The following is a 21,518-nucleotide window of genomic DNA, read 5'->3' on the forward strand; positions in this document are numbered from 1 at the left end:
AGGGACAAAATCATATGAAAGAGACTGCTTAGAATTATACTACTGAAAATTCCATTAGAAATGAACATTTTATTTATGATTTGGTTGTAACATTACTTGGTATTTTCTTTAAAACAAGAGAAAACTTAATGTCTTGATATTCCTTAAAGACTACTTAGTAGTAATTATCAATGTAAAGAGTTAATAAAATAATTTATGACTCTAAATAAAATGTGACTTTTTAAAATATTAAAAAAAGAAATCCATGTAGGAGGAAGGCAGACATGTTGTAACACAAGGCAGAATACAAATGAAGTATATGGAAAATGCACTGAAAGGTCAGAGAATGCATATTAATTCAATTGAGGAAGACTTCAAAAGAAGATGGCATTTGATCTGGGTTGGTGGTCAAATGAAATTTCAAAAGGCAGAGACAGGCATTCTAAGCTGAGGGAATAGCAATTAAAACCCATGGCATGTTTGGGCAAGAATAAGCAATATTATTATATAAAAAGAAGTACAATATTTCAGGGAGCAGAAAAACAATGAAAGAGAGAAAAGACAGGAAGAAAAGGAAGAGGAAAGGAGGAAAGAAATAAGGAAAGGAAGAACCGAAAGAAGAAAGATAGGTCAGGTAATAAAGGTAAAAAGAAAGGCTAGGAGGGGGTTCTAAAAACCATGAGTAAGGAGTTTTAGTTGCAGCAATCAAACAGAAGTAAAATAATTAGTGTTCAGAAAATTACAGTTATGGATAATTGCTAATTAGTTAGGAAATGACTGCAACAGTCTAGGTTAGAAATGAAGAAGGCTGAGATAGGACAGATATAATGGGACCAGAGAGGGACAGATGGATTCATGATATTCCATGGGCGATCTTAATTCTCAACTAGATATAATGAATGAGGGAGATGAAGTCATCAAAGATGATCTCAAGGTTTCTAGCCTAGGTTACTAGGATACAGAGCACCAGGCATTACAATGATGGTTATAAGTATGCTTATTAACTTGATAAGATGTTCATCATACATTTTGTCTTTAAAAGATAGTAAAATAACAGGTACAACAATGTTCATAGTTTGATTAAAACAAACACACAGAAAAATACCAAGAATGATATCACATGATCATCTCAATAGATGAAGAAAAAGCATTTGACAAAATTCAACACCATTTATGATAAAAACTCTCAACAAAGTTGGTATATAGGGAACATATATCAAAATAATAAAGGCCATTTATGACAAACACACAGCTAACATCATACTCAATGATGAAAAGCTGAAAGTTTTTCCTCTAAGATCAGGAATAAGACAAGGATGCCCACTCTTGACATTTCTATTTAACATAGTATTAGAAGTCCTAGCCACAACAATCAGAGGAGAATAAGACATAAGATGCATCCAAATTGGAAGGGAAGAAGTAAAATTATCACTATTTGCAGAAGACATGATACTATATATAGAAAACCCTAAAGACTCCACCAAAAAATTATTAGAACTAATAAATGAATTCAGTAAAGTTTCAGGATATAAAACTAATATATAGAAATCTGTTGCATTTCTATATACTAATAATGAACTATCAAAAAGGAAAATCAAGAAAATCCCACTTACAATTGAATCAAAAAGGATAAAATATCTAGGAATAAATTTAACCAAGGAAGGCTTCCCTGGTAGTGCAGTGGTTAAGAACCCGCCTGCCAATGCAGGGGACACGGGTTCTAGACCTGGTCCAGGAAGATTCCACATGCTGCAGAGCAACTAAGTCTGTGAGCCACAACTACTGAGCCTGCGCTCTAGAGCCCGCAAGCCACAACTACTGAAGCCCGCAGACCTAGAGCCCATGCTCCACAACAAGAGGAGTCACTGCAATGAGAAGCCCACGCACCACAACGAAGAGCAGCCCCCACTCGCCACAACTAGAGAAAGCCCGCGTGCAGCAACGAAGACCCAACGCAGCCAAAATAAATAAAATAAAGTTAATTAATTAAGAAAAAAAATTTAACCAAGGAGGTAAAAGACCCATACTCTATAAGGCACCAATGAAAGAAACTAAAGATGATACCAATAAATGGAAAGATAGTTTGTGTTCATGGACTGGATGAATTAATATTGTTAAAATGTCCATACTACACAAAGCAATCTACAGATTCAATGCCACCCTATCAAAATACCCATGGCATTTTTCACAGAACTAGAACAAGTAATCCCAAAATTTATGTGGAACCACAAAAGACCCCAAATAGACAAAGCAATCTTGAGAAGGAAGAACAAAGGTATTATGCTCCCTGACTTCAAATTATACTATAAAAGTTACAGTAATCAAAACAGTATAGTACTGGCACAAAAACAGACACATAAATCAATGGAACAGAACAGAGAGCCCGGAAATAAACCCACACACATATGGTCAATTAATCGACAACAAAGGAGGTAGAAAACACAATGGGGAAAAGACAGTCCCTTCAATAAGTGGTGCTGGGAAAACTGGACAGTTACATACAAAAGAATGAAACTAGAACATTTTCTCATACCATATACACAAATAAACTTAAAACAGATCAAAGACTTAAATTTAACACCTGAAACCATAAAACTCCTAGAAGAAAACACAGGCAGTAAGGTCTTTAACATCAGTCTTCTCAGTATTTTTCTGATCTGCCTCCTCAGGCAAGGGCCACAGATGCAAAAATAAACAAACGGGACCTAATCAAACTAGAAAGCTTTTGCACAGTGAAGGAAACCATCAATAAAATGAAACGGCAACCTAGTGAGTGGGAGAAGACATGTGCAAATGATGTCTGATAAGGACATAAAAAAGTCATACAATTCAACATCAAAAATAAAAAAACCCAATTAAAAAATGGCCTTGGGGGACTTCCCTAGTGGTCCAATGGTTAAGACTCTGTGCTTCTACTGCAGGGGGCACAGGTTCGATCCCTGGTGGGGGAACTAAGATCCCACATGCTGCATGGTGTGGCCAGGAAAAAAAAAAAAGGGCTTGGGATTAACAAAAACACACTACTATATATAAAACAGATAACCAACAAGCACCTACTGTATAGCCCAGGGAACTCTGCTCAATATTCTGTAATAACCTATATGGGTAAAGAATCTGAAAAAGAATGAACGTATGTATATGTATAACTAAATCAATTTGCTGTACACCTGAAACTAACACAACATTGTAAATGAACTACACTCCAATTAAAAAAAAAAGTGGGGGTGCAGGCAGAGGACCTGAACAGGCATTTTTCCAAAGAAGACGTACAAAAGGCCAACAGGAACATGAAAGGACGCTCAACATCACTCATCATCAGGGAAATGCAAATCAAAATCACAATGAGATTTCACCTCATACTTATCAAAATGGCTACTGTCAAAAAGATAACAAGTGTTGGCAAAGATATGGAGAAAAGGGAACCACAGTACATCACTGGTGAGAATGTAAAGTGTTACAGTCACTACAGAAAACTGTACAGAGGTTCCTCAAAAATTAAAAACGAAAGTATCATACAATCCAACAATTCCACTCCTGGGTATTTATCTGAAGAAAATGAAAACACTAATTCAAAAAGATAAATGCACCCCAATGTTCATAGTGGCATTATTTACAATACCAAGATATGGAAGCAACCGAAGTGCCCACTGACAGATAAATGGATACAGACATGGTATACATGTAGAGTGGAATATTACGCAGCCATAAAAAAGAATGAAATCTTGCCATTTGCAACAACTTGGATGGACCTGAAGGGTATTATGCTTAGTGAAATAAGTCAGATGGAGAAAGACAAATCCTGTATGTTTCCACTTATATGTGGAATCAAAAAAACAAAACAAATGAAGAAACAGAATAAAACAAAAATAGACGCACAGATACAGAGAACTAATGGTTACCAGAGGAGAGAGCAGTGAGGGAAGGGGCAAAATAGATGAAGGGTTATTAAGAGATACAAACTAACAGTTATAAAATAAGTGTAAGTCACAGGGATGTAATGTACAACACAGGGAATACAGTCAATATTTTATAATTTAGTATGGTGTATAATCTATAAAAATATCAAATCACTATGTTGGGGGGAAAAACGAATGACAGCACTTATCTCTAGATGGTAGAATTATTAAGGATTTTTGTTCTTTTTGACTTAAGTTCTAATTTTTCTAACAATGGGGTATATTTGTATAATAAAAACTTAAATAAAAATACGTACTAAAAAAACAAGCAACAGACAGAACAAAAATATATAGTAAATAAAATATATAGCAGACATTGTTGATTTTTAGATAAACTCAGATTTCAAAAAAAGAAAAAACTATAATAGCACCTAAATTAGCAAAATAGTTGGCTTAGTTACAATGGGTCTAAATCTATGGCTTGAGCACTAATAAGAGCGTTATTGCTAATCATGAGATAAAGAAAATATCTTACTGCTTGAATTTGACTTCCATTTTTATTACTTTTAGGTAAGAAAAGCCATGTCTACAAATCGAGTCATCTTTGATTTCTCCCTTTCCTTTGCCACTGTGAGATGGTAATCTCAGTTTTCACTATACAAAATTATAAAAGATACTGTATCTCCTCTTTCAGTCTGATATGGAAGTCAAAGCAATTAAAATAAGTGAAAACCATTTCCAAGTATGAGCTTGAACAGTGTCCTATGATAATGGTGTTTGCATTAATCTATGGCTTTTGTGACAATTATTCCTGGCAGCCCAAAAGCTTGTTTTATTAATTTCCTTGGTCTTAATTAGGCATCACATTGGTGTAGCTGTTGGATGGCCAAGTTCTGAACAGCAGAGATGATTGTGTTTATAAGCCACCCAGCTAAATAAACACTTGTCTACTAGTTTGTTACTATCAATACAATTAAAAGAATGATTAAAAGTGAACTGTAAGTGGGCTTTCCCTGGTGGCACAGTGGTTAGGATTCCACACTTCCAATGCAGGGAGGGCCTGGGTTCAATCCCTGGTCAGGGAACTAGATCCCACATGTGTGCTGCAACTAAGGAGCTCACGAGCCAAACTAAGGAGCTTGCTTGCCTCAACTAAGACCTGGAACAACCAAATAAGTAAAATAAATTAAAAAATATTTAAAAAAAAAAGTGAACTGCAAGGGACTTCCCTGGTGGTGCAGTGGTTAAGAATCCACCTGCCAATGCAGGGGACACAGGTTCGATCCTTGGTCTGGGAAGATCCCACATGCCGCAGAGCAACTAAGCCCATGTGCCACAACTACTGAGCCTGCACTCTAGAGCTCGCTACCTGCAACTACTGAGCCCACGTTCTGCAACTACTGAAGCCCACGTGCTCTAGGGCCTTCGAGCTGCAACTACTGAGCCCATGTGCTGCAACTACTAAAGCCCCCACACCTAGAGCCCATGCTCTGCAACAAGAGAAGCCCCCACTTGCCGCAACTAGAGAAAGCCTGCACGCAGCAACAAAGACCCAATGCAGCCAAAAAATAATTAATTTAAAAAAATCTTTTAGGTATAGAAGCAAAAAGATCAAGTCACATATAAAGGTGAAAAAAAAATCAGACTATGTATGATCAGGCTTTATCACCATAATGCTTTATGCCAGAGGAAAATGGAGTAATATATTTAAGAAACTCAAGGAAATAAAATATGTGCTCAGGATTTTATATCCGGCTAAACGATTTTCAAGTATAATGTTCACAACTGTTTTCAACATTCAAAAATTTAGGGAATATTGTTCCCAAGGGCCTTTCCTGAAGAATTTACTAGAGAATGAGTTTTAGATATCCAAAAGACTAGAGAGGGGAAGAGAAGGAAAAGGAAGAGATGAAGCAGCCATTTTTTGCTAAAAGAGTATAAGCCTGAAACTAAAGACTGCAAAGTGATGATATTGAGCTGTTGGACCAACCCTAATCTGCCTACCTCTGAAATCTGTGTTATGCTACAAAAGTCAAATCCTATTTTCTTTTTAAAAATGATATTGTAGAAGAGTAGTATTTAATAACATGGAAAACTATTCATTATATATTAAGTGAAAAGAGCAGATTATAAAACAGCATGACCTCATTTTCTAAAGAGAGTAAGTATACAAGTATTAATACCAAAACATCAATAGGATTATGGTTGTTTAAATTTTTTTTTCTGGGTACTTTCCTGTATTTTCTTCATCATTCCTGACACAGGAATAAAATCATGCCATAACAAAATCTCTTTGGTAATGAGGTCTAAATTGGACTAGAAAACACGGAATTTTATGCTGAAGCAGCTGTTATTATAACTCTTTAACAAATTCAGCAAAAATATCCAAAATAAGAATGGTAATAAAAAAGAAAATAATTGCACATTTTACTTCTGCAACATTTTTGTATTTAGGAATGTATGACTATGGATTTTTCTTTTTTGGACAGCCCAGTATTGAGATCATTTAGTTTGAAAGGAAAAAAATGAAAGAAGAAAAACAATTCTCAGTTAGGTTACTAAATCCATCTACATTTTTTACTTTATTGAACAGAAATGGGAATCAAAGGATCTATAAAAATTTTAAAGAAATACTTTTTTCAGTTTTAAAAAGTATAAACTAAGTTTATAAACTTTGTTTTATAACTATGTTTTAAACTATGTTTAAACTAAAGTAATATGTAGAAAGCATACCAATGAGCCAAAACCTAGGGTCCAAAAATGCTCATTTCGGACTTCCAAAACTCCATCCAACGTAGATACCTAATCAAAAACACAGAAATAGGGCTTTTGTATTTGACATAACCAACACAATTCAGTCACATTATGGATTTGCTGTAAGCCTAGAAATGACATGGCCAAACCCTGCCTGAAGACACTTACTAGCCAAGAGAAGTCCCAGACCATTCACTCCAGATACCATTTCTGCTTGTTCAATACTAAGCCAGGGCCTTCTTTTCCAGTTTATTCTCTGCACCCATCCCTCAAGAATCAGGTCTTTACTTCCCTCATTCACACCTTGTTCAACAGTGTGTAGTTCTTTTCACCTTATTAGTATAGTATATATTTATATTCAGCACTTGTGGTATCAGAATTTTTTTGTCTTCTCAATCATTCCTTTCTCCGGATTCCCTTTTAACAAATTTCTGTACAATACAGGATGTTATTTGGATGTGGGCCAAAAGGAAATTCCAAGGCCAGATTATACAGTGTGTGGCCCATTGATACAGTGGCACAGACCCCACTAGGTGAAGCAAGTGGCCAGCTATATTGATCAAAGTGGCCGCTGTGATACTGACAACCAATAGTTTAAAACACTCTCAACATTCAAATAATTTGATTATCTTATTCCTTCATTAGTTAACAGTTGGAATTTTATAACCATACAAAATCTAAACCTACAGATCAAGATATTAGGTGCTGAAGCAATCACCATGTAAAGGTGGCCTCTGACTTAATCAAAATCCTAGGTTTGAATACAAAATCATAAAAATCACAGCATTTATATAGCAAATAGTGTGGCCTTTAGACCATTACCGTCTACATTTATTGGGTTGGCCAAAAAGGTCGTTCCGGTTTTTCATAACATCTTATGGAAAAATTCAAATGAACTTTCTGGCCAACCCAATATTTCAAGTGAATCTGGCTTCCAGACTGTGCAATTCGTCAAATTGTTCTATTTTTGTCACTATGTTATGTCTCCTACTATATCATTGTAAAGAACAAAAACTTCCCTAAAATAAAATTCTAGAAAGAGTTGAAATTATTTGCACCCACTCTTTGCATTCTCTAATTATAAATTAAAATGATTTTACTTATTATTCCATCTTACCTCTCTGATAAGTTTGTCCAACTGACCAATAACATGGGGTGGTGTTGTCTGGGGAAAAAAATAAAATAAAATATGAATCTAGAGAGAGAAAAAGCTTTTGCAACAGTAGTCCTGACACTAAAAAAATTGGGTTTTACACCAGCCTTTGCTTTGTTTCACATGTGCCCTATCATGATTTAGGGAAGAAAGGCTTTAATTGACCCACTAATAAAGCAGCATCAGAAATCAGCCCATGCTTATTTCTTATATTGCAAAAAAGCTGCTATCTCTAGAACCAAATAATCAATAAAAAAATCTTTAAGAAAGTAAAATTTTGTATAAGGCATAGCACTATAAAACTAATCTAATTGTTATTACTGCTTCTGGAGAGGGAGATACAACCCGTAAGTTTTAGAAAAGGCATGAGGGAAAGACAGAAGGAAAAGCAGTGCTTACACATTCATCTAGTCCTGGGAAACTACCTTTCTATTCAAGTGCTTGTCTACAGGTGTTCCTATTGTTTCAATAAGTAGTGATTTCGCATTTTAAATTTAAAAGTCTCACTAATTCAAGAATAGAAAATAAGAAAACAATCATAACCAGATTATACAATAGCCAAAGCACATTTATTAGGGGAAAATGAATATCTAAAAAAGATTTTAAGTAATATTGTTTTCACTTGAAACATTATTAGAGGCAAAATATTTTCATTTATGCTTTTGCCTTACAACTACATGAAGATCTGTGCCTATTTTGTGCATCAATAGTACTTCATCTGGTTCTTTTTTTTTTTTTTTTGCAGTACACGGGCCTCTCACTGTTGTGGCCTCTCCCGTTGCGGAGCACAGGCTCCGGACGCGCAGGCTCAGCTGCCATGGCTCACGGGCCCAGCTGCTCCGCAGCATGTGGGATCTTCCCGGATCAGGGCACGAACCCGTGTCTCCTGCATCGGCAGGCAGACTCTCAACCACTGTGCCACCAGGGAAGCCCTGGTTCTTTTTTTAAAAAATAAATTTATTTATTTATTTATTTATTTTTGGCTGAGCTGGGTCTTTGTTGCTGCGTGTGGGCTTTCTCTAGTTGCAGCGAGCGGGAGATACTCTTCATTTTGGTGTGAGGGCTTCTCACTGCGGTGGCTTTCCTTGTTGCAGAGCACAGGCTCTAGAGTGCAGGCTCGATAGTTGTGGCGCACAGGCTTAGCTGTTCCGCGGCATGTGGGATCTTCCCGGACCAGGGCTTGAACCCATGTGCCCTGCATTGGCAGGCGAATTCTTAACCACTGCGCCACCAGGGAAGTACCATCTGGTTCTTACTATTAAAATTTCAGAGATTATTGTTTGGCTTCATTTCCAACAGTGCCCTCCAGTAGCTAAAAATTTCATCATCTGGTAGAAGAACCCATATTGTTTTATAATCTGGTAAAAGAACATAGCTAATTTTAAAGCATGCATATTGAAAAAAGAGCCTTACCTGGAGTAGTACTTTCCCACTGTACACACTCATGGGATACATAGTGCCAAATGTCATCAGAGCAATGGCTATGGCTGATGCAGTATCTACAGCAAAATAATTACTGAAAAGAAAAAAACAATTCTAAATCTTAAATGTATGCTTCACTGGGCTTTTTACAATTTAATCTACCAAACTTTAATTATCTAAAGCAACAGGACTGTTTTACCACAGCTGGCCACTACTAGCAATGAGAGCATCTCAAAGGAAAATAAAAGGTTTTCAGAATCCTTTCTTGCCAAAGTTTAGGGAGAAATAACTAATATTTATGTTAATTAGTGTGACGAGAGATGATGAAGAAAAATAATGTGAGCATTTCCCCACAATGTATTTTCAATCTACATGTCAACTATAAATATTTCATATATATTTATTTGCTGCAACAAATAAAAACCTTTAACTAGTAATTTCTGATACAGGAAGACCAATAGAATTCATCAGTGATTCTATCAATTTTGCTGTAAACGATAACTCCAATAATTACTATTAAAATTTTTCAAATTCCCCAGGAATTTCACAAGGTGAGATTCTCCAGGAATTTGCTATAGCAACATTGTGACTGAAGTGCAACATCTCATCAGTAGTTCACTGTTCTATTAACAAGACAGACCAAAATGCCAATGGTTACAAAGCTGATCATGTACTTTTTCACTTTTTCCCATATGTTGGGAATAGAAACATGAGTAAAGACATAGATTCTGCCTTTGAAATGGCAGGAAACATACATGTGAAAAATATAATAAAGGACTTTGGGTACAAAGGAGAAGTCCTACAGGGTATCATGGATGCACAAAGGAGTGAGTGGCAAGCCTACTGGGGTAGGGATAATGCAGAAACGCTAAATATAAAAAGAGGTGACAGGGGTTTCCCTGGTGGTCCAGTGGTTAAGACTCCGCGCTTCCACTGAGGGGCGCGCAGGATGGATCCCTGGTCGGGGACGTTCCAGCAGCAAAAAAAAAGAAAGAAAAAAAAAGAGGTGACATTTGAGCTGAGCCTTCAAGATGAGCAAGATGATGCGAGCAAGATACTGTAGACAGTGAAAGCAGCATGTGCAAGGGCGTGAAAACCCTGATGCAGCAATGAAACTATCAACAGTTAAGTATATATAGACGGATGGCTAGTAAGGTTGGTAGAAGCTTCACTGTGTTAACAACTTTTAATTATTTTAAGTACCCAAAAGAGAATTTTGAAACAGGAAAACATTATGTTCCGATTTGCAACTTTTAATGATCACATCAGTAGCAAAATAGCAGATAACTAAAGATGTGTGAGAATAAAAATTATAAGATCAGAAGACTATTCTAATTAGGCCAAGGAAATGATCACAAAGGCCTCAATTTAGGAAAAAGAATGGGAAGAAGGGTAAGATAATATTAAAAAGAAAGATTAAACAAGAGTAGGTGACAAGACTGTTTACAACAGCCAAGACATGGAAACAACTTACGTTTCTGTTGACAGATAAATGGATAAAGAAAATGTGGCATATACATACATAAATATATACACAATGGAATATTAGTCAGCCATAAGAAGGAAATCCTGCCATTTGTGACATGGATGGACCTTGAGGGCATTATGCTAAGTGAAATAAGCCAGACACAAAAGGACAAATATGTATAATTTCATTTATATGAAGTACTTAGAGTAGTCAGATTCACAGAGACAGAAAGTAGGATAGTGGTTGCCAGGGGCTGGGGGGAGGTAGAATGGGTAGTAATTATTTAATGGGTACAGTTTCAGTTAGGGAAGATGAAAAAGTTCTGGAGGTGGATCGTGATGATGATTGCACAACAAAGTGAATGCACTAAATGCCTGTGAAAGTACTGAACTGTATGCTTGGAAATGGTTAAAATAGTAAATTTTATTTTATGTATGTTTTAACACAATTTAAAAGCAGAATGCAAAGGAATAGACTGTAGTAGCATTCACTGAGACACAAAGTACAAGAAAAAGCAGTTTTGGGGATGGGGGAAATAGGTTCAGTTGAGGTGGACATGAACAGAAGATATGCTTTTTGGAATTCAGTAGAGATCTGGGCTAGAAATAAAAATGTAGGAATCACATAGAGGTAGTAAATAAAAACATAATTGTATGTGATATGCTAGGAGAGTATGCAAAACGGCAGGGAGTCACCGAATCACGTCATAAAATTAAGCTTAAGGCTGCTAAAGTCTCTTTCCTAATAGACTTGCTTTTTCTAAAGTTGATTCACATCTACTTCCTGTCTTCCCTCGCTCAGCAACAGTCACTGTGATTCATCTCTCTTTTACCCTCTTCTCAGTCTCACTCATCAGGTCAGCAGCAAGGAATTTAAACAGTTTTCCAGCCTGCATTATAGACTGTGGTGAAAATTTCTTATTGAATCCAACCCCCATAATTTTTCAGATGAAGACACTTGAGGACAAGACTTGACCAAAGTTGCACAGATCACAAGCAAACATACTATAAGCTTAATCCCTAGCCATCCTACTGATGCCCCAGGAATCGAAACACACTTGATAGCAATAAAAAATACTTACTTAATTTCAATTAGCATATAAGTAATACAAAGAGCAAATGCTCCAGCAAGATCAATCAAAACAAATGGATTCATTCGGGGAAGGAAGATACTGCTAAGTCCTGGAATAATTCCACACAAGCTATGAAAAAACAAATAAAAAGAGTATTCATTAGTAGAACTTACGTAATACTGATGAAAGTCATATAAAAGATGACTTGTATTTTAGTATATCTTTTAAAGAAAGCAAAGAGAATTTGGGAACAAAACTCTCACTCATAAAGGTCTCTTTTCTATCACCAATTAAAAAGTAAGAAAAAGTAAAGGGAGAATAAGAATCTGATCTGTGAGATTCACGTAGTAACCTCAGCAATAATAATGCTGAGACAGATGCATTTCTTGGGCATTCCTTTAACGTTATGTATATCATGAAATCCCATAACATCTTACCTTCGACTAAGATCTGCAACATGCTCTTGAAGCCAACTCGTACTAGCAGCTTTAAAAAGAAAATACTTAAATTATGTATATAGAATAAACCATTACCAGAAATACTTGATTCTTAAATTTAAAAAATAAGTTCGATCATGACTGTATAACATTACAAAATATCACGTTATTCCTCAAATCTAGAACTTTTTTCTCTTTTATGCCTTTAGGATACTAAATGAAAAGCAGTTTCAACTGCAATATACAGCTGACCTGAAGGAATAAGTGAACTTAACGTATTTCACTGCTACTATTAATTTGAAGTTTTAAAGGCTTATTATAGTGTAAAGCGAAGCTTCCTAACCAGTGTGCTGAGAATGGGTTGCAGGTACACCGATTACTAACTCGCTCAGCTCTCAGAAAGGCCAGGTGGGAATCTGGCTACATGCAGACGCCTGCCAGTTACTGTCCCTGGACAAGTAGCCTCCAGGCTCAAGCATCCTCTTACATTTATCTCAGGGTGCTATAGAAATTCTCATTTTTTAATGTGTACCATGATGTAAAAAAGAACGGCAAGCCATATAAGAAGTAGCCTGGTACAGCAGTTTAAGAGCAGACTCTGATGCCAGAATACCTGGCTTCAACCCCAGCTCTGCCCTTAACTAGATGTGTAGCCTGAGACAAGTGACAATTTCTCAGGGCCTCAGTGTAAAATGGGGATAATATCAATAAAATGATTTACCTATGGTTATAGGAAGAATTAAACGGGTTCTATGTAAAGCGTTTATCACAGTGCCTGGCAGACAGAAAGTGCTCAGTATTATTTTCCACTTAAATTTCAACTAATGTTGTATAATAAATTTTGATGTTTCTGTGAACTTTCATTTCCAGCTAATAAAAATACAAACTAGATGATTTTTCTAGAAATAAATTTGGCAATATACATCAAAGACTTAAAAAAAGTGTTGTTTTTTTTTTTGCGGTACATGGGCCTCTCACTGTTGTGGCCTCTCCCGTTGCGGAGCACAGGCTCCGGACGCGCAGGCTCAGCGGCCATGGCTCACGGGCCTAGCCGCTCCTCGGAATGTGGGATCTTCCCGGATCGGGGCACGAACCCATGTCCCCTGCATCGGCAGGCGGATCTCAACCACTGCGCCACCAGGGAAGCCCAAAATAGTGTGTTTTTAACCCATTTATAATTTCTTCTTTGGGAAGAAGAAGTGGAAATGCATACAAGAAATCTGGTACAAAAAAGGGTGGGGCTGCCCTGGTGGCGCAGTGGTTGAGAGTCCGCCTGCCGATGCAGGGGACATGGGTTCGTGCCCCGATCCGGGAAGATCCCACATTCCGAGGAGCGGCTAGGCCCGTGAGCCATGGCCGCTGAGCCTGCGCGTCCGGAGCCTGTGCTCCGCAACGGGAGAGGCCACAACAGTGAGAGGCCCATGTACCGCAAAAAAAAAAACAAAAAAGGGTGGTTATAGCATTATTTGTAAAAGGTTATATATTATTCTATATAACAATAGACTGTTTAAAAATATTCATGACAAAATATTATGCAAGCCTTAAAAAATCATTTTTTCAAAGAGTATTTAATGACAGGCAATACTCAAGACATAATGTTAACTGAAGAAAGCTAAACATAAAATTGTTAATTGATACAATTCTAAATATGTAAAAAATATATATACATGTGCATAGAAAAGAAATTAAAGGAACAAAATAGAAATGTTAACAGATGTTGTCTCTGGGTCATGAGATTATCAATACTGTTTCCTTCTTGTATCTTTCTGATCTTCACAGAGAGATACAGTTTCTAAACCTCTGTACCTTCTTAGAATTTCTAGAATGAGCATTATACTATTCTAATAAAGTTTTTTCTAAAAAATTCTGGTCATCACAAATATCATTATTTAATTTTCTAGTTCATGCAGTAATTCTTAAACTCTAACTCATACAAATACAACTCATACTTTGTAACACTCAGGAAGTTGTTTAAACCTGAATGGGTATTTCAGAAAGCTTTCTTCCCTTGGTTATCTTGGTATTCAAGTCAGTGAGACCTAAAAAGACCCTCACCTATTTTTGCTTCAAAGTACAGGTGTGTGGGTCTGTGTACACAGCCCACTTTTGTTTTTACCTCACTTCTCCATCCATCAGTGGTTAACCCTTTGTAGGTTAGTGGGATTCCAAAACACTGAAATTATTGAAAAATGCCAATAATTTAGACCACTGGAGTGAAAAGTCTATCTGAATTTTTAAAGACTTGAAAATAAAAGAATATATCAAAAGGAATAAAGTTTTGCTACTTTCAAATATATGCCTACCCACCATTGCCCAAGAGAAGTTCCTGGGAACTTATCTAATTAACAAAATACAATTATTTACAATGAGCATAGCAACTAGTCTATGTACACTGATGCTTCTAAAATGCTTGCAATAAAAAAAAAAAATGCTTGCAATAAACTTTTCTTAGGTAGGTTATACATGTAAAATCTCATTCATGTTACTTGGTAAATGTAATTTTTTACTGCATGTAATTTAATACATAAGTCAGTTTTGCCTGTTTTTAAGTAATATGTTATTTTAAAGCTTGTAATAATTAGTTTCTGTTTCATAATTTTTTGCTCAGAGAAAGACTTTAGAACCTTTGGGGTAGTCCCCTCTTCTCTTCAGGATATACTTTCTCATTGATCTATGAATTAATGAAACAAACAAAAGACCTGTTTTTATGAGAGATTAATTGGTTTTTTATTAATGGTAAATAAAAACATACCTTCAGAGACATAAGCAAACGGTTTATTCCGAATAGAAAGCATTGTGAACAGGTTGAAAGAAAGAGCCACAAAAGTACCAACTAATAATCTTCCCCTGAAAAAAACAACATTCATGATTATTTTTTTCTTGGTAATGTCAATACGTAATTTCAGCATGTAGAGAGACTAAGAGATGGGAAGGCAGAGTGGTCTGCTTCAATGGTTTAGTATTTGCAGAGCCAGAATCTGAACTTGGTTCTAGCCCCATGACCAATGTCCTGTCTACTGTTGCTCCACCTTACACAGGACCAAAAAAAAAAAAAAAAGACTCTTAGCATTAACAGTATCTTCTTACAGGTAATTGCTGTTATAAATTTTTAGAAATGCTAATGGTATTTGGTTTACAGTCCACTGGCTGAGTCAGACTATCCTGAATTAAACTGATCAGAATAGGTAAAGTCCACATAGTTGGCCACTATGTTGTAAATAATAGCAATTCCATCTTTTCTACAGCTGCTACTAAAAGACTTGGAGGATCCAATCTTAAATTACAGAAGACCAGATGGGGCTGGCTTAGGATATTGACCTGGGCCTAGAAATACCGAGGGACCTAAAATCAGGGTAGAAAGGCCTTCCTGTTCAGTATAAAAATTTAAGGGCTTGGGAACAGTTAAGGGTGAAAAGAGGGAGTCTTGGGATTTGGGGAATTTGCTTGTGAAATATCAATGAAATATATATTACCACACTCTGAACTCTGATATTGGCCAAAGTAACCACTATTTAATAACATATCAATTAACAACTGGGAATCAAACTCAACAGTAAATTATATGTTATGTTAAAAGCAGAATCTCACGTGTGTATCTCAGGCTGCTCCAAAAAGCGTTCTGCACTAAAAGAAGGAAATAATGTATTAAATAAGTCCTACAAATTATAAAATTATAAGACTTTATTAAATATATAATTAATAAATTCACAAAACTTTTAAAATATGATAACCAACTGTTGATTATTAGTAGTGATGAGACAAGCAGACCCACAAATTATCCTCAAGGTGTAATTCAAACTTTCTCTACCAAACCTGTTTCAATGGGTTTGTACTAAGCATTAAAACATGTCTGTGTGAATCCTTTCCTTTCATTCACACCTATGACTAAATTTAGTAGCATCAAAGAAGGTAATAAAAGAAGGGTGAAAGGAAGGGAGAAAAGTCTGAAACATGAAGAAATTGTACTATCAAAACTCCAGCACTGCTCATTTTATTTGTATACCCTTCCAACCCGACGTGTCTCACTGGATTCTTTCATATTCCCAAAGGTGGCATAGGTAGAATTTGCAGTGACAGTAACATTGTATACAAATGTACCTTTCTTTTAATATAAAGAGAGCTCCCAATTGTGCCAAGACTGTGGACGCAAATACAGCCAGGACTTCTAATCTTTCAAATCTGAAATTGGAAAATTAATTAAATCAGCCTAATTCTTTCAATTCACAAACTAGTATCTCTAGAACACATTCATTCACTCACTATACATGTGCCTACTATAATCCAAATGCTGTTAAAAAGGACAATTTCTAGAATGACAATAAACAATGAACATCACAGATTTTAAAAAGAGTGCCTATTTGTACAACATATACTCCTTAGGGCTTTTATTTTCTAGAAATAACCATTATTATAATAACAGCACTTAATTGACCCATCTTGTGTCAGACACTGGTCGAAGTGTTTAACATATTACCTCATCTAAATCCTTATGAGGGTTAGTTTATCCACTTTTTTTTTAAAAAAAGAGATAAGGAACCTGAACCCCAAAGAGGAAAAGTAACTGTTTAGAGTCATACGGCTTGCAAGTGAAGGAGTCAGGTTTTCAAACTCAGACACTCTGGCTCTAGAGTTCATGATTTTAACCACTACTACACTGCCTCTCCTATGTACACACAATTGCAGTTAACTGAATATGTCTTATAATCCCTAAGCTATCAGCTGGAGGCCAAGGGCTGTTGTCTTATTTATCTTAGTTTCTCCCACTGTACATAGTTTAATGGCATTCAACGCTTGTAAGTATATATGCTTAAAATTTCAAGGAAATAATTATCTTCAGAAATGATAATAAAATAATTAACGATGTTCATCACATTAGTTGTTTTTTCCCTCAAATGAGTTGATTTAATTCTAGGTGGTACAGAATTCAGAATATTCAGGAGATAATAAAATAATAAAGGACGTTCATCACATTGCTATTTATAATAGAAAAATGTTGGAATCAACAACATACCATTACACATTATTACAAATATAAGAGAAATATATTTACTGACATGGAAGGATGGAAATGAAAAAAAGTGGGTTATAGGAGAGTATGAAAAAAACAGTATGTAAATGTAGCAACATTATTTGTGGTAATTGATAAGTTGATACTAAAGTGTGTATTGAAATGCAAATGGTGTAGGAAAGCAAAGACAATCTGAAAAAGAACAAAGCTGGAAGATTTTTTTTTTTTTTTTTTTTTTTTTTTTTTTACCGTACACGGGCCTCTCACTGTTGTGGCCTCTCCTGTTGCAGAGCACAGGCTCCGGATGCACAGGCTCAGCGGCCATGGCTCACGGGCCCAGCCACTCCGCGGCATGTGGGATCTTCCCGGACCAGGGCACGAACCCGTGTCCCCTGCATCGGCAGGCGGACTCTCAACCACTGCGCCACCAGGGAAGCCCAAAGCTGGAAGATTTACACTACCAGATAACCAAGATTTCAAAACTACAGTAATTGACACAGTATGGAACTAATTCAAGGATAGACAAATATACCAAATAGAAAAGAGAATCCAGAAACAAACACATACACAGTCACTTGATTAATAAAAAATTAGCACATAAAAGCAATAAAGAATAATTTTTTTCAATAAATAGTGTTTTATCAAACTGAATAGCTATATAGAAACAAATGTGCCTTGACCTTTACCTCAACCTATATACAAAAATCAATTCCAGGGCTTCCCTGATGGCACAGTGGTTAAGAATCCGCCTACCAATGCAGGAGACACAGGTTTGAGCCCTGGTCCGGGAAGATCCTGCATACTGTGGGACAACCAAGCCCGAACACCACAACTACTGAGCCTACCCTCTAGAGCCCGTGAGCCACAACTACTGAGCCCTTTCACCACAACTACTGAAGCCTGCGTGCCTGGAGCCTGTGCCCCGCAACAGGAGAAACCACCGCAATGAGAGGCCTGCGCACCGCAACAAAGAGTAGCCCCCGCTTGCTGCAACTAGAGAAAGCCTGCGCGCAGCAACAAAGACCCAACACAGCCAAAAATAAATAAAATGAATTAATAAAAAAAAATCCTAGGGCTTCCCTGGTGATGCAGTGGTTGAGAGTCCACCTGCCGATGCAGGGGACACAGGTTCGTGTCCCAGTCCGGGAAGATCCCAAGTGCCGCAGAGCGGCTGGGCCCGTGAGGCATGGCCACTGAGCCTGTGCGTCCGGAGCCTGTGCTCCGCAACAGGAGAGGCCACAACAGTGAGAGGCCCGTGTATCGCAAAACAAACAAACAAACAAACAAAAAACCCAAAATCAATTTTAATTTGATTGTAAGCCTAAATGTGAAAGGTCAAACTATAAAACTTCTAACTAATAACAGGGTAGAATATCTTTATTCTGGCCAAGATTTCTTGACAAGTACACAAAAAGTATTAACCATAAAGGAAAAGGCTGATAAATTGAATTTATCATTGAAATTAAAAACTTTTCACTCATCAGAAGATAATTTTAAGAGAATGAAAGAGAAATGGGAGTGAGAGAATATATTTATGTATAAAGAACTCCTGTATAGATCAATAAGAAAAAACAGGCAACCCAATCTAAAAATGGATAAAACACTTCAGCAAGCATTTCACAAAAGGGGTAATCTGAATGGTTAATAAACATAAGAAAAAGTGCTCAAATACTCATCAGGAAAATAACTTAAGCCTCAATGAGATGCCACTGCACACCCTAGAATGGCTTAAAAAAAAAAGGCAATACCAACAGTTGGTAAGGACATGAAGCAACTAGAACTCTCATATACTGTCAGGGGAAATGTTAAATTGGTAAAACTACTCTGGAAAACTGTTTGGTATTATCCTATCTTCTAATGATGAATATATGCAAATCCTATGACTGAATAATTTCAAAGACATATGCCCAACATAAATGAGCACACATGTATACCAAAAGAAATGTACAAGAATGTTCATAAGTAGTTTTATTTATAATAGCTAAAAGCTAAAAATTAACTAGGGCTTCCCTGGTGGGGCAGTGGTTGGGAGTCCGCCTGCCGATGCAGGGGACACGAGTTCGTGCCCCTGTCCGGGAAAATCCCACATGCCGCGGAGCGGCTGCACCCGTGAGCCATGGCCGCTGGGCCTGAGCGTCCGGAGACTGTGCTCCGCAATGGGAGAGGCCACAACAGTGAGAGGCCCGCGTGCCGCAAAAAAAAAATTAAAAAAAAAAAAATTAACTAAATTCCTTTCAATAGCTGAACATATAAACAAATTTTGATATATTCACATAATGGAATATTAGAGCAATGAACAAGAATGAACTACTGCTATATGATGATATAAATATTGTATCCCATTTATATGACTTCAAAAACAGGCAACAAGAATCTGCAATGACAACAATCAGAATACTGGTTACTTTTCTCAGGGTTTGACTCTGAATTAACATTAAGTCATTAAAGGAGGCTTTGGGGGAACTTATAATGCTTTATATCATGATCTAGATAGTAGTTATACAAGTATATTTATTTGTTAAAATTCATCAAACTGCACAAGGATATAAGACAGAACAAGCTACAGTCCCTGCTACCAAGAAATTTATATTTTAAAGGGGAAGACAAAAAAAAAACAAAACAATTAATTGCGCTTCCCTGGTGGCGCAGTGGTTAAGAATCCACCTGCCAATGCAGGGGACACGGGTTTGAGCCCTGGTGCAGGAAGATCCCACATGCTGCGGAGCAACTAAGCCTGTGCACCACAACTACTGAGCCTGTGCTCTACAGCCTGCAAGGCCACAACTACTGAAGCCCGTGTGCCTAGAGCCCATGCTCCACAACAAGAGAAGCCACCGCAATGAGAAGCCCACGCACCACAACGAAGAGTAGCTCCCACTCACTGCAACTAGAGAAAACCCGCGCACAGCAACGAAGACCCAACACGGCCAAAAATAAATTAATTAAATAAATTTTAAAAAATTAATTTATAAGTTCTGATAAGTTCTATACAGAGAATTATAGCAGTCTGATGTGACAAGAAGCTAACTAGGTGATCTATTTTAGAATCCATTTTAGATTGGGCCCAGTCACTTAATAACATTAGCATTTAGTGACATTAAGATTGGAATAACAAAACGGGGCTTATCTCGTAAGAATCAAGTGAAGAGCATTTCCAGGAGATAGAACAGTTTGTATAAAGACCCTAAAGCAGGAATAAGTTGTGTTCAAATTACGGAAAGAAAGACAGTGTGGTATTGAGGGCATGAGAGTGGTAACTTGAAAAGAAGTAGTCTGGGTCTAAATCATATAAGGCCTTTGTAAACGAGGAAAGGGGTCAGGATTTTATTCTAAGTATGACAGGAAACAACTGGATGGTTTTAAGAAGTAGAATGACAGCATGATTTAGGCTTAAAAAGAAAAAAAACACTGAAGAAAAAACCCAAAAAAACACTGGTTTCTATATGGAGAATGGACTGAAGGGGAGTAAAAGCAGAACCATGGGGACCAGTTAGGATGCAAGACATTCGTTAAGGCAAGAAATGAAGGTAGTTTGGTTAGGATGGTAGTAGTGGAGATAGAAACGGGGGCAAGGACAGATTCTGGATGTGTTCATAAGTTATCCTGACATAACCTGCTCATGGATAAATGTGGGTGATGAGAGAATAATCAATGATTTTACTTGAGCAACTGAGTGGTGGTGTATTTGCTAAGATGTGAAAAACTGCAGAGGAACAGATTTTGGGGGAAGAAAACAAGAATCCTAGCTTGAATTTAAGACATGAATTAGACATCCATGTGAACCTGGCACGAAGGTAACATGACATGAGATAAGTCTCAGTGCTGGAGAACTGAATTTTGGAATTATTAAATATAGATGACACTTCAAGCTATGTGACTGACTGCAATTATATTTGATTGCTCCCTCTTTTCCTATTCACTCTAAGCAACTAGGCCAAAATGGGAGCTGTCTTGTCCTTATGTGACCTTGTCTCCTGGCCACAGGAGCTGATCTAAAGACTAACATCTATACCAAGGTGGACCAACCAATAGTTCTTTCTCACTATTTTCTGAACTAGAGCTGGGGAATCCTTTTGTCTCAAGGATGAAGGTGAGAAGGTTCAAAGTTTTGCTACAAGTTATCATTCCAGGATAGTGGAGAAAAGTGGTCTGAGAAACTGAACCTGATATGCAGAGAAAAGCAGGCCTTTTGAGGTAAGAGAAAGACAATGTCCTGAGTGTTCTAGTCCCTATACCAGTTTACCTCAGTCTTCCCACACTTTGGTTATGTAAATTAACATTTTTCCCCCAAACTAGTTTGAGATGGATTTCTGTCACTTACAACCAAAA

General features: G+C 36.9%; 1 protein-coding gene across 5 annotated transcripts in view; it reads right to left on the reverse strand.

The window, feature by feature from the left end:
* SLC30A6 (solute carrier family 30 member 6) overlaps positions 1 to 21,518 on the reverse strand; it is a 38,218-nt gene that overhangs the window by 3,470 nt on the left and 13,230 nt on the right. For all 5 annotated transcript variants that reach the window (XR_016395306.1, XM_022574129.2, XM_089922400.1 and 2 more), the window contains 8 exons: positions 16,280 to 16,360; positions 15,770 to 15,805; positions 14,934 to 15,028; positions 12,182 to 12,230; positions 11,754 to 11,873; positions 9,196 to 9,298; positions 7,747 to 7,794; positions 6,609 to 6,677 (listed from right to left, as the gene is read on the reverse strand). Coding sequence is in view for 4 of the 5 variants with exons in the window: in XM_022574129.2 (XP_022429837.1) it covers positions 6,609 to 6,677; positions 7,747 to 7,794; positions 9,196 to 9,298; positions 11,754 to 11,873; positions 12,182 to 12,230; positions 14,934 to 15,028; positions 15,770 to 15,805; positions 16,280 to 16,360 (601 nt within the window). In the remaining variant the exon portion in view is untranslated. The remainder of the gene's footprint in view (positions 1 to 6,608; positions 6,678 to 7,746; positions 7,795 to 9,195; positions 9,299 to 11,753; positions 11,874 to 12,181; positions 12,231 to 14,933; positions 15,029 to 15,769; positions 15,806 to 16,279; positions 16,361 to 21,518) is intronic.

Source organism: Delphinapterus leucas, chromosome 13, assembly GCF_059928025.1.
Source record: "Delphinapterus leucas isolate spDelLeu-1000000601 "Yukka" chromosome 13, BTC_Dleu_Yukka2, whole genome shotgun sequence".
NCBI classification, from domain to species: domain Eukaryota; kingdom Metazoa; phylum Chordata; class Mammalia; order Artiodactyla; family Monodontidae; genus Delphinapterus; species Delphinapterus leucas.